Source organism: Oncorhynchus keta, chromosome 10 (genome assembly GCF_023373465.1).
Source record: "Oncorhynchus keta strain PuntledgeMale-10-30-2019 chromosome 10, Oket_V2, whole genome shotgun sequence".
Lineage (NCBI taxonomy): Eukaryota > Metazoa > Chordata > Actinopteri > Salmoniformes > Salmonidae > Oncorhynchus > Oncorhynchus keta.
The window spans coordinates 66,433,533-66,446,340 of NC_068430.1; the positions used below are offsets into that span (position 1 = coordinate 66,433,533).

A 12,808-nucleotide genomic window follows, 5' to 3' on the forward strand; every position below is an offset into this window, starting at 1 on the left:
GAAATAGGATATTGTAATGGTAATTAGGCTACGGAAATAAGTATTACATCTAGATTTAAGTGGTGGTTGAATAACAGGCGAATTAGGCTTCCTGATAATTATATAACATAATTACATCATTACATCATTATATCATTACAAACAGCAACAACTATTTGGTTGTTTTATGATTAATTTAAAATAGCACCACCTGCAAGACAGTTTTTTTCTGGTTAACACAGAACATATTACAAACATATTTCTTGCTTTGCAAACACAACAGTGGTAAAATATGTTTTTATGAATGTGACAACACTTGTGACACCATGGATTACATTTGGGACTCCGCGGATTACATTTGTGACTCCACAGATTACATTTGTGACTCCACGGATTACATTTGGGACTCCATGTGTGTTAGAATTAGGGGTATTTGACAGCTGACAATGTTAACTTATTCCCACTAGCACCTACTCCATCATCTCTGTTGATTTATTTGCTGGCTCTTCTGTGTACAGGCAGTTAGTTATTGCATCTGTTCCTCTCTATGGGGGTGAGGAGGGAAATGTGTGTGAGATGGGATGGGGGTGTTTCAGCCAAAAGGAATTCTGGCAGAAGACGTTTTTGTTCTGTTCCTTGAAGGCCAATGCAGGTTACGTACTAAAATAATGTCATTAACTACAACTTCATACAACCAAATCTGAGTCGCAAATGGCATGATATTACCTCAAATGTTCCCTAAATTTGACCAGAGCCCTATGGGTCCTGGTCACAAGTAATGCACTATATAGGGAAAAGGGACACAGCCCAAGTCTCATTTTTGGAATTCCTGCTGCAGGTCACAGTCATCCAGACCCATTTGGCACCCAGGTCCAATACCAAGACTGTGCTGGACATTGACAATGCCAAGCTTGCTTCTGAGGACTTCAAGATGAAGTAAGGGGCTACTAACGACTATGAATCATGACACACTATTCATATAAAACCTTTGTCTTTCACTCAAGACTTTATACAACACACTCTGAGTCAAAGTTACCCTTTTAGATACAGAACCATAATCAGCCTACCCAAGCTAAATCTTATCCATAACTATTAGTGAGGAAAAGGCAAAACTGATCAATGGTCGTGTCCGATTACCCACACTAGCTAGCGTATTACATACTTAAACTGCATACTAATTTTGGCGTTTGATCTACCTGTAGTAGAATTCACTTGTCTTTTCCCGACTCACGTGTTGGACAACAGATTAATTGACATGCTGTACCAAAATGAACGAGTGGTGGGAGTCAATGCATTCGCGCATTAGATGATGCATTTGGATTACTATTTTCAAATTTCATTTATTTTTTGCACACTAATTAGTACGCTAGTATGGGTGTTCAGACACTGCAAGACTACAATCTTAAAACATATTGGTAGCCTGTGTGACCTTAGCATGACCTTTGACCTGCTCAGGTATGCGAAAGAGCAGGCCATGAGGATGGCAGTGGAGGCAGACATCAGTGGTCTGAGGAGGGTCCTGGATGACATGAACCTGGGCCGCTCTGACCTGGAGATGCATTACGAGGGTCTGAAGGACGAGCTCATCATGCTCAAGAGGAGCCACCAGGTGGTAACAGATTGTTCCGGGCCAACAGTTATTCACAGTACAACCACACTGTATAGCACAGGGGAGCTGTTTTTCACAGTACACCCATTCAAAACCACAAAGCGTTAGCAACACCAATCTAACAAAATGCTATACCTTCTTATCTTTGATGTCCACCAACGCCAACACGTTTTTACCTCCCTCCTCACATCCACACCTACAGTATAACAGATATGTTTGTTCTAGTGAATCTGAATAGGAATGACATGCATATGTTTACTTGGTAATACTGACCTAATAGTGCAAACAGTACTAGAACAATATATTGTTTATTTGCTTCGTGTTCAGTGACGATATACAATGGACCCTACATGTATTTCATTCCACTTACAGCAGCATAAAACTCACTTCAGCCGGCATCCACATGACAGTTGCTAGGCGGAAGGATATCATTGGCCACTAAGGAGTACTTAGCCCTGTTTTGTATGGGGTGTTATTAGAGCAGTTAATGTTCAGTACACAAATATGACATCTACCTAACCACTGCTGATATCACACCAGGATTTCCTTTACACAGATGGATGGGTGTTTTTTTTTTACAACACAGTTCCTCTCCCCCTCCTCACACTTCCTAGTATTCTTACTTTCTTCCATTAACTCACTATTACCCTTTGTGTGACTTTTACATGCACAAATTCACACATAACAGTTCATGTATGGTGAATAATGGGTAATATATTGACCAGTAGGAGACATTAGATTAGTTGACAATAGCTTAGTCCAGTAGGTTAAAAGTCCTCTGGTTGAAAAACATGTAATCACACGTGTGGTGCTGCACTGTAATAGCAAATACTCAGATCTAAAACATTGAGACCTGTTTAATCGCAGTCAAGCTACTGTTGGTTGTTATGGTTACTACCTGAGGTTACGCCCTCTGACCTTTGACCTACAGGAGATTGCCCTGGTGAAGACCCACGTGGGCAGCCAGGTGAATGTATCAGTGGATGCTGCCCCATCCCAGGACCTGAACGCAGCGATGACCGAGATTAGGAAGCACTACGAGTCTGTGGCCATCAAGAACCGCAAAGAGCTGGAAGCCTGGTACCAGGGCAAGGAGAGCTGAATGACCAAGATATCTTTACTATATGAAGTCATTTATCTAAAAGAGTTATTCTCTAAAGGTTTTTTTTTTCTTCATAAGAATAATGCAATTCAGCTGCCCTAAAAAATGTTACATTTGAAGTGTCAATTAAAAAACATGTTTAAAGCATGAAGAAAGTATATTCTCTGTATAGGATGAGGTCAATGATCTATTGATGCATGGAAATCAATTTAGAGAGTGAATGAGTTGGCTCTGAGGTAAACTGTGTTGACTAATGCTATTTCTTTTAACCTGTATAGCTGGCCACAGTGTGGATTGAAGTCATGACAAACATTGAGCAGCTGGTGAGCCACCTCACAGAGTCCGAAGGACACATACACACACACACGCACGCACGCACGCACGCACGCACGCACGCACGCACGCCATAAATACCCAGGCATGGGTGATAGCATGTATGCCAGGTCTCTCTGCATGTCGTTATTCTGACACCCATAAATACCTTACTGACATTTTGAACTTGGCAACATGTCCACCTCATGTCTGGACTTGCCCAAACATTTTTCTGGGTGTGTAGTCTATTGGAGCACCAGATTCACAACCGCTCACACAGTTTTGTGCAACAGAGTTATACAATAATCAAATATTATCCATGTGTGTAGTGCATTGGAGAGGGCACCCACTCTATCCCCCGCGAACAGAAGCAAAACTTGTGCAACAGTATCACATACTGTGGTAGCATGTCATTGGACAAGGCACCAGTATACTAACTAGTCCGCTCCAGGGGGAAGTTTTCCCTAAGTAAAGATCTAGGATCAGCTTCCTCTCCCCCAATCCTAAACTTAACCATTACTGGGGAGAAATGCAAAACTAACCCAAGATCAGTGTCTTGGTGCTACTTCACTCTTCACCCACTCATCCCTTCCTCTCCCTCCTCCCCTGATAGAAATCCTCCCTGGAGGCCACGCTGGCAGACACCCAGAAACGCTACTCTGCTCAGCTGGCAGGGCTCCAGAGCATGGTGACTAGCCTGGAGCTCCAGCTCTCCCAGCTCCACGCCAACATCGCCCACAACAAGCAGGAGTACGACATGTTTCTGAACCTCAAGACCCGGCTGGAGCTGGAGATTGCAGAGAACAGGAGGCTGCTGGACGGAGAGGACGACAGCTCCACCCAAGGTAAGTCATTGTATACAGCGGGCAATAAGCATTTGTAGGCTTCTTGCCAAATGCATCATCATGAGACTGATGAGACTTGGTCTTGCTTTATTTTAAGCTGAAAGCAAAATACTGTATCTTCAAAACTTGGAAGTTGACAATTATTTTGGACTGTATCAAAAGTGGACTAATGAAGAAGATATGAAGAAACAAAAATTATTCTAAAAGTATGCTTTAAAGTGCTCAGTATGAGTGTTGCAATGAGATTTATTCCATGTCCATTTTTGACTCCACAGTGGTTATAAAGATGATCACCGTGACCCAGACCATTGTGGATGGAAAGGTGATGGTTCTGTTAACAGAACCATCAATAAAGATTATGTGGTTGAATGAGAATGGGCTGTGTGGTTTAACTTGTTTCAGAGATATGAATGCTTTATAATAGACTGACTATATGAATCTGTGAGTATGGATGTCATAGCAGATACATTTTGTGTTCTCATTTCATATGACTTGATTTCAATTCGACATCTTCCCACCAAAACATGGTGTCCAGCACTAGAGTTGACTCCACAAACATCCTCTACACATTGTATATCTCTGAATCTAATGCTTGAAAAACTAAGAGTTTGATTACCTGTTGGGGATAGGGCTGTTTACTGCCCCCTCGAGTAATTGCGTGCCCATAGTAAACAGAATTTATTTTTGTCAAAAGTTGCTAATATATGCAAATAAAAAATATTATTGAATAGAAAACACTCTAAAGCTTCTAAAACCGTTTAAATTATGTCTGTATGTAAAGCAGAACTCTCAGGGCAGTCATTCTCCCAAACTCTCTCTTGTCATCAGAAAAGTTGACCCAACTTTGACGTCATCGCCCCCACCCTTCCCAAGCACCTACAGGTCTGGGAACAGTCTCTTTGTCTTCAGCGCGATGTCTGCTTCCAATGGGGCTTCTCATTGTGAGAATCGCGCACTCACGAGAGTTTTGGCGGGCCGAAACCTTTCGGTCACGCGAAAAAACAGGTTACTCTCATGCGCGCTCTGTCTTTTTTCCAAGATCGATTAAACGGTGCCTGTGTTTCTGTTCGTCCTCACAATTGCTGTACACCTTTATAACATGTTAAAGCTTGATTATGAACTTAGTTTGACAAGTTTAGTCGACATATAATATGTAATTTCAACGTTTTGGTGCGCATCCACTTGACTTTTGGCTGCATTTCAACCGAAATGTGTCGTGTTTGAGAACCGAAAGACACAGACTGCAAAACTAAACGCTGTTTTTGGTAAGTATAATTCCTTCCAGGTCTTCTGATGGAAGAACAGCAAAGGTAAGGGAGTATTTATGTGGTAAATTTGAGTTTCTGTGGACTCCAAGATAGAGGAGCCATAATGCTACTTTTGAGCGCCGACTCATAGTATAGCCTAGTGAACGAAACCTGTAACGTTAAAAATAAATGTAACACAGCGATTGCATTCAGAAGAAGTATATCTTCCTATATATATGTAGAACATGCATATTTAGTCAAAGTTTATGATGTATATTCCTTGTTAGCTGACGTTATCTGCCGGAGCTATCGTCATTTCTCAGGACATTTGAGTAGCATTTTTGAACGATGCATCATTGTAAACAGAGATTTATGGATATATATAGCATATTATTGAAAAAAACATAAATGTACTGTGTAACATGTTATATTACTGTCATCTGATGAAGATTTCAAAAGGTTAGTGAAATTATTTTTCTTTTAATCCTGCGTTTGTTGATTGCATATTTTTTTCAACTTGGCTATGCAAATTAGCTGTGTCTTCGGTGGTGGTTTGACATAAATATGTGCTATGTTTTCGCCGTAAAACATTTTAGAAATCTGACTTGCTGGGTAGATAAACAAGGTGTTTATCTTTCATTTGAGCCATTGGACTTGTTAATGTGTGGAGGTTAAATATTTTTAGGAATATTTTTGCGTTCCATGCGCCACCTTCCAGCTGAACGTGGGGGGGGGAGTTCCCAAATTGGAACCCTAATCCCCTTCTGGTTAATAGAGATAGAATGATGTAATTTTGCCGACAGCCAGTGTGGCGGCCCTGCCACTCTGTCTGCCGAATTCTTTCTCTTTGCTCGTTTTCCTTGGTAGGATGTCAGGGGGCGGAGCCGGGAGGGTCGTCAGCGAGGTGGGACGCACCTGGGCTCGGGTGTGTCCTGGGGATAAGTACACCTTTCCCTGTTCATTGAGGAGACTCTCTCCATGCAGACACACTGTTATTTTTGGTTGTGGCATTTTGTGGTTTGTTTGTTTTGGCACCTCTCAACACCCCTCATTTTCACCATCTATGCATGCAACCACTCACTGACTACACACACCATTGTTACTTGTATATAGTTTTAGTTAATAAATATTTAGTTAATAAATATATTTTTGTTTTTCCTTATCTCCACGTTGTCTCCCTCATGACTTCCACCGAAGGTGGTTCCTCTCCCTGTTCCGTCGGTGCTTGGGGGTCGGCGTCACCGGCCTACTAGCCATAACCGATCCATGTTTCTTTTTCCATTTGTTTTGTCTTTGGTTCATTCACACCTGGTTTTCATTTGCTTTAATTTATGTGTGTATATTTACCCCTGTTTCCCCGCTTAGGTTTGTGCGGGATTATTTTTCTTGTTGCTTGTGGAGGCTTTCCTCAGTGTATTTCGCATGCGGTTATTATAGTAAGATGCGTTGTGTTTTTGCACCTTACGAGAATACTGTTACTTCCCATTGTTTTGGGGTATTGTACTGTACCGTGTTTTTGGACTTGCCCAGATTAAAGTATACGCTACACTGACATCTCTGCTCTCCTGCGTTTGACTCCTCACCTACCTTCAGTGCGTAAACGCAAAACCCTCTTTGTAACTGGTTACGAGCCGGTTCGTGACACTAGCAATCAGACTTCTTATATTCACATTTCTATATTGCCAACTTTTAAACTCAACTCAGCAGAAGTGAATGTCATAAATTACACTATTCAAGATCATTCTGACACATATGCTTTCTCAAGACCATAGAATTGGCCTCATGTGCAAAAGATGACACTCTATATGATAGTCAGATGTATAGGAGCATGCCAGATCAGATACATCAAGTTGAAAGACACAGAAAACAGGATGATGAAGTCAGCAAGTCAGAGCATCTTTATTGTATTCACAATGGGGTCTGTTGTTGGTGTCCTATCCAGATGTAGTAGAATATGTTGTTCTGGAGGTGTTAACCATAGAAATAGAATTACCAGAAAATAAATCACCATTCAAGTCAATGTACCATGATAGGTGTCTGAGGGGCTTTAGCCATTCTAGAATGAATAGGAGGACGATATGCACATCTTTAACTACAGTTAACCCAAGCTGGCCTAAACAAATAATACAGATAAGGAAGACAGGGATTTTTCATCTTATGAAGACACTGTATAAGTTGAAACGTTGAATTTTAGGTTTCATGAACAAAGCACTGGGGAGCAGCAATATTCCATGTGATGGCCTCTAATTTCCTATACCCAGTCTAGCAATTATATTTGTATGGGGTTAACCCATTGCTTACTGCAGTGCTCGCTGTGTGTGTGGGACCTTAAGAGGTGTGTTTGGTTTCACTTGAGGAGACAACCTTGCCATCCACCATTTCCTCTGTGACGATCACCACCTTGCGTGTGGTGGAGGTGGATGAGCTGGGGCCGGAGCTGGAGGAGCTGAGGCCAGAGCTGGAGGTGCTGAGGCCGGAGCTTAGGCCGGAGCTGACGCCGGAGCTAGACGAGCTGATGTGGGAGCTGGAGGAGCTGTGGCCAGATTTCGAGGAGCTAAGGCCAAGGCTGTGAGGAAGAGAAAACGATGGTGAGCATAGTTAGGATCTATGATCATAATAACTATTTATTAAAGATCACATAGCTGATGATTCATGTCAAAAGTAACCATGGCTCATACTAAGGTCAATTCCAAATGAACATTGTTTATTCCATCCTGCCTTACCCGCTAGCCTCTCCGTCCAGCAGCCTCCTGTACTCAGCGATCTCCATCTCCAGGCGTGTCTTGATATCCAGCAGCATCTTGTACTCCTGGCCCTGGCGTTCCATGTCGCTGCGGAGAGACACTAGCTGCTCCTCCAGACTGGTCACTTGGTTCTGGAGGTGTCCCAGCTGCATGGAGTAACGGCCTTCAGTCTCCGCCAGCGTGTTCTCCAGGGAGCCTTTCTATTGGCCGGGAGAGATAGAGATGATGGGTCAAAAACATGTGGGAGTAGGTTTGGAATTTGAAATGTTTACTGTCATACTGAAAAAGTTAGCTCTCGTAATTGAATGTGTAGTCAGGTAGAGAGGTTGGCTATAGTAATGTAGAGGTGCTTGGCTATAACATCTTGAGGGACAGTGGAAGAGTCCAGGTGAAAGTGAGATACTTGAGATTTGGTAAAGAGAATGATGAGAGTCAAATGCTGATTATTGAAGAAAGTTGTAGAAAGTTGTGTAAGTAATGTCCCCTAAACTGTGGTCTGTGTAAATAATTACAGCTCACCATGCTGAGCTGTGACTGCAGTTCAATCTCCAGGCCCTGCAGTGTGCGACGGATCTCCGAAATCTCTGACTTGGAGGTCTGGAGAACCTCTGTGCTGGACGCCACCTCCTTGTTCAACGTCTCTGTCTGTAAAACACAATAAGTGGTCAACCATCACAGAAACAAACCAACATTTCAGCTCATGATAGAATGTGACAACGTTACCAACTAGAAGTAAAGGAACATCTACACCATGAACATAGTTTTGGGGTTCTAAAGGTTTCACCTTGGTCTGGAACCAGGCCTCCAAGTCGCGCTGGTTCTTGGCACTACCGGCCTCGTACTGCTCACGAATCTCAGCCATGACTCTGGACAGGTCCTCCTGTGGTGCTGCGTCCACCTCCACGTTGATCTGTCCAGTCATCTGAGTCCTCATGGCCAGCAGCTCCTTTGGAGAAAAACATAGAGGTGAGTGTAAAGGACTAAGAAGTGACTAACCTCTGCCTGATGTTAACAACTTGACCTGCCCTCTGTCTTCATTATACATTTGAACACCATTGCTTGATACAGATGTGCTTGAAAGCCAGCAGTGGTGTTCTAGTGGAGACTCTAGTGGAGACTCTAGTGGAGACTCTAGTGGAGACCCATAGCAGGTTGACATGGTCAATAGATGTAATACATTAAGGGACTGTATGGATATGTCCCATCAGCCCACACCCACCTCCTCGTGGTTCTTCTTGAGATAGATGAGCTCCTCCTTCAGTCCCTCGATCTGCATCTCCAGGTCAGATCTGGCCATGGTCATCTCATCCAGCATCCTCTTCAGCCCGGCGATGTCCGCCTCCACTGACTGACGCATGGCCAGCTCGTTCTCATACCTGAGAGATGGAGAGAGCTTAGGTCAAAGAACTGCCTGATTGTGTTCCTCTGTGAGAATAGCAGGGGAGTTATAGATTCTAGTATTCCATTAAGTTTGGGGAAAATAACAGAAAGTAACACCAGGCTTCTGATATGTCTGTTGGGAGGGTGTGGTTATGGTGTAGCTGAAGGGTAATGTCATTTGGTTTCTATTTTTGTAGATTCAATACAAAATGTAATAAAAAACAGTATGAGTGTTTTTACAGATTTGGGGTTATTCCATGTGGTTAGGTTAATGTAATGTACCAGCAGTGTACTGTATCTGTGGATGGTGTTGGATGTACTTACTTGTTTCTGAAGTCGTCTGCAGCGAGCTTTGAGTTGTCGATGCTGAGATAGATGCTTCCGTTCAAGCAGGTGGCAGCCTGGATCTGAGAGGTGGAGGACGGCAAAAACATTTCAGGATGGGGTATGCATGGAATATGACACGAATGCAGTACACACAAACAGTGATCCCACACTGTAAGCATTGAGTTCTGAGTTTCAGCTGCACTGTAAATTAGAGCTCATGGAAGCATTACAGGGAACCTGTGGTCGTTATGACCGTAAAGCATGGCACCTTTTGCAATCGCCTAGGGGCTCTTAAGAGAGAGGAAGGAACAGCGTCAATTATCTGCTTTATATACAATGCTGCAGCTAAAAATATGCATACTGTCTTTGCATCTATCTTTGGTGCAATATCTTGGTTGAATCAATTTTGGTTGAATAAAAAAAAATGTAATTTTGCATTGTCCAATATTCATAGGCATAACATTCATCATTGAATGCTTTCGCTTTCATACCTTGTCCTGCAGGTCGGCGATAGTAGCATAGAAGCCAGAGTAGTCGCGAGCGCTGGGGGACGTCTTGCTCTCAACGAACTGACGGATCTTCAGCTCCAGCTCGGCGTTGGCCGCCTCTAACAGGCGCACCTTCTCCAAGTAGGTGGACAGGCGGTCGTTCAGGTTCTGCATTGTGGCCTTCTCATTGACCGACACATGGAGGTCGGCTCCACCGCCGCCACCACCACCCCCACCACCCCCACCCATGCCAAAACTAAAACCGCCACCGCCGCCGCCCCCTCCCATTCTGAAACCATAACCGCCACCACCACCACCTCCACCACCGGAACCGAACGAGGAGCTAGAGATGCGCACCCCAGAGCCTCCTGCTCCTCCATATACACTGCCGGCCCTCATGGCAGTGACGCGGCCTCCTCCACCTCCACCACCACCACCCATCGAGGAGAAGCGGGAGGAGCCCATACCCATTCCACCTCCACCTCCAGACCTCATGGACATGGTGCCACCTCCGCCTCCACCGCCGCTGCTGCTGTAGGACATGCTAGATCTGGAGAAGGACATGGCTGCTGAGAGCGAGTCTGCCTGCCTGGGATGAGGAGAGAGAATGTGGTGCACGGCCCAGCCACTGTTCTCTTTTATGCTGCACAGGGCAGAAGGAGGGAGGGTGGGAGTTGGACATGGGTGGGAGAGGCAGAAGGGATGAATACAGGTAAGCATTACCTCATGTAGGGCAGGGCAGGACTCCTCCACCCACTTTGACACCCTGCGGGCAGACGCTAGGATGCAGGAGATGGAGGAAGATAGATAGATATGTGCTTTATGTGTTGATATTGAAAATATACTATTGCTGTGCAACTCCACCCTCCCCCATCTTGCTCTATATATGGTGTCTGCCTGCACAAACATATATAAGTTCACACCCTGTAAACAGATGGAATTCCTCTCCCATAAATAGCGTCTGGTAGAAAGCACAGACACACCTGCTTCTATTAGCCCCAGGTAGGTCAGTCAATCAGTCAACACACACAGTTTAACTTTGACAGGTGAGCTTTTCCGTGTTTCCTGATAATATAGATTGACACACAGAATGGCTATTTATCTGTACCTGTTATGTTACTAAGACAACAAGTTGCAAAGAAACTTCACTTCGTAGAATATGATCTATCGCTTGACACCCGGACAACATTCTCCCTGAACAGACCTGTCTTTGTCTCACACACTGATGTCTTGCAAGAAAATCTCCTGTCCTTTTCCCTAAAAGCAACAATCCATTGTTCCTTTTATGCACATACTCAGTTTACCATTGTATTAAGTTTCACTCAACTTCATGCATTTCCATCAACAGTAGGAGTCTGCAGGACTGACAAAAGTACCACTATATAGCCCCCATGGGATGAGTCATTACTCCAGGCATCTTACCCCAGGAAAAGAAACCTCAGATGGGATTAAAGTACCGTTCTTTTCCCTTAACACCTTGGAAGGGAACTTGGCATCTGCAACATGCAAGAACAAGCTGTCGCTTGTTTGCATATTTCCATATAACCAGAGCATTTCTTGCAGATGTGTTTTTATCATGCTCTAGAGGTTTCCATTTGAGTCTGACATTTAGTATGTGGAAAAGATGATTTGCATTTGGTTAATGCCAAAGAGCATTACAGCATTTATGTCCTCATGTTAATGATTTGCAGTAGAATGGATTATAGTCGCATTGGCGGAGATGTTGCACTATATACAGTGTACAGTTGAAGTCAGAAGTTTACATACACCATAGCCAAATACATTTAAACTCAGTTTTTCAAAACTCCTGACATTTAATCAGTTAGTTAGGATCACCGCTTTATTTTAAGAATGTGAAATGTCAGAATAATAGTAGAGAGAATTATTTATTTCAGCTTTTATTTCTTTCATCATATTCCCAGTGGATCAGAAGTTTACATACACTCAATTAGTATTTGGAAGCATTGCCTTTAAATTGTTTAACTTGGGTCAAATGTTTCGGGTAGCCTTCCACAAGCTTCCCACAATAAGTTGGGTGAATTTTGGCCCATTCCTCCTGACAGAGCTGGTGTAACTGAGTCAGGTTTGTAGGCCTCCTTGCTCGCACACACTTTTCAGTTCTGCCCACACATTGAGGTAAGGGTTTTGTGATGGCCACTCTAGTACCTTGACTTTGTTGTCCTTAAGCCATTTTGCCACAACTTTGGAAGTATGCTTGGGGTCATTTTCCATTTGGAAGACCCCATGTGTTATATGACATGGCAAAGTGCAATGTCATCTCATGCCTATACCTGCACTCTGCAGATGTAGAGAGGCTTTTATTCTCTATTTTGGTTAGGCCAGGGTGTGACTAGGGTGGGCAATCTATGTTCTTTTTTTCTATGTTTTTGTATTTCTTTGTTTTTGGCCGGGTATGGTTCTCAATCAGGGACAGCTGTCTATCATTCTCTCTGATTGGGAACCAAACTTAGCTCTTGCCCACATGGGTTTTGTGGGTAGTTGTTTTCTGTATTGTTAGTTTCCTTACAGAACTGTTTGTTTTCCTCTTTGTTGTTTTTTGTTCTAGTGTTCTGATTTTAATAAAATATCATGAACACGTCTCATGTTCCAGTCATTCACAGGAAGAGGATCGTTACAGCAGACTTTTACAAACCCTCAGAAACCGGCATCTGGGTGCTGGCTGGGGATTTGGGATTGTGGGAGGTGGGAGGGGAAGAGAATTAATAACGAATATAATCCCAGAAACCTGTATCTGGGTTGGTTCGTTCCATCAAC

The 12,808-nt window shown here is 43.4% G+C and overlaps 1 protein-coding gene and 1 pseudogene across 6 annotated transcripts in view; one reads left to right on the forward strand and one right to left on the reverse strand.

Moving 5' to 3' along the window:
* The first annotated feature begins 757 nt into the window (after positions 1 to 757).
* On the forward strand, positions 758 to 5,840 carry LOC118389400 (keratin, type I cytoskeletal 50 kDa-like; annotated as a pseudogene).
* A 1,129-nt stretch (positions 5,841 to 6,969) lies between these two features.
* Positions 6,970 to 12,808, reverse strand: part of LOC118389259 (keratin, type I cytoskeletal 13-like) — a 36,479-nt gene continuing 30,640 nt past the window's right edge. For 2 of the 6 annotated variants that reach the window (XM_052527704.1, XM_052527700.1), the window contains exons 2-8: positions 10,037 to 10,407; positions 9,543 to 9,625; positions 9,058 to 9,214; positions 8,623 to 8,784; positions 8,358 to 8,483; positions 7,818 to 8,038; positions 6,970 to 7,660 (exon numbers count right to left, since the gene is read on the reverse strand). In XM_052527704.1, the coding sequence (XP_052383664.1) occupies positions 7,423 to 7,660; positions 7,818 to 8,038; positions 8,358 to 8,483; positions 8,623 to 8,784; positions 9,058 to 9,214; positions 9,543 to 9,625; positions 10,037 to 10,407 (1,358 nt within the window). In that variant the 3' untranslated portion in view covers positions 6,970 to 7,422. Of the gene's footprint in view, positions 7,661 to 7,817; positions 8,039 to 8,357; positions 8,484 to 8,622; positions 8,785 to 9,057; positions 9,215 to 9,542; positions 9,626 to 10,036; positions 10,622 to 12,808 lie in introns of those variants that run through there. The other 4 variants (XM_052527698.1, XM_052527699.1, XM_035779143.2 and 1 more) reach the window with 4 other exon arrangements.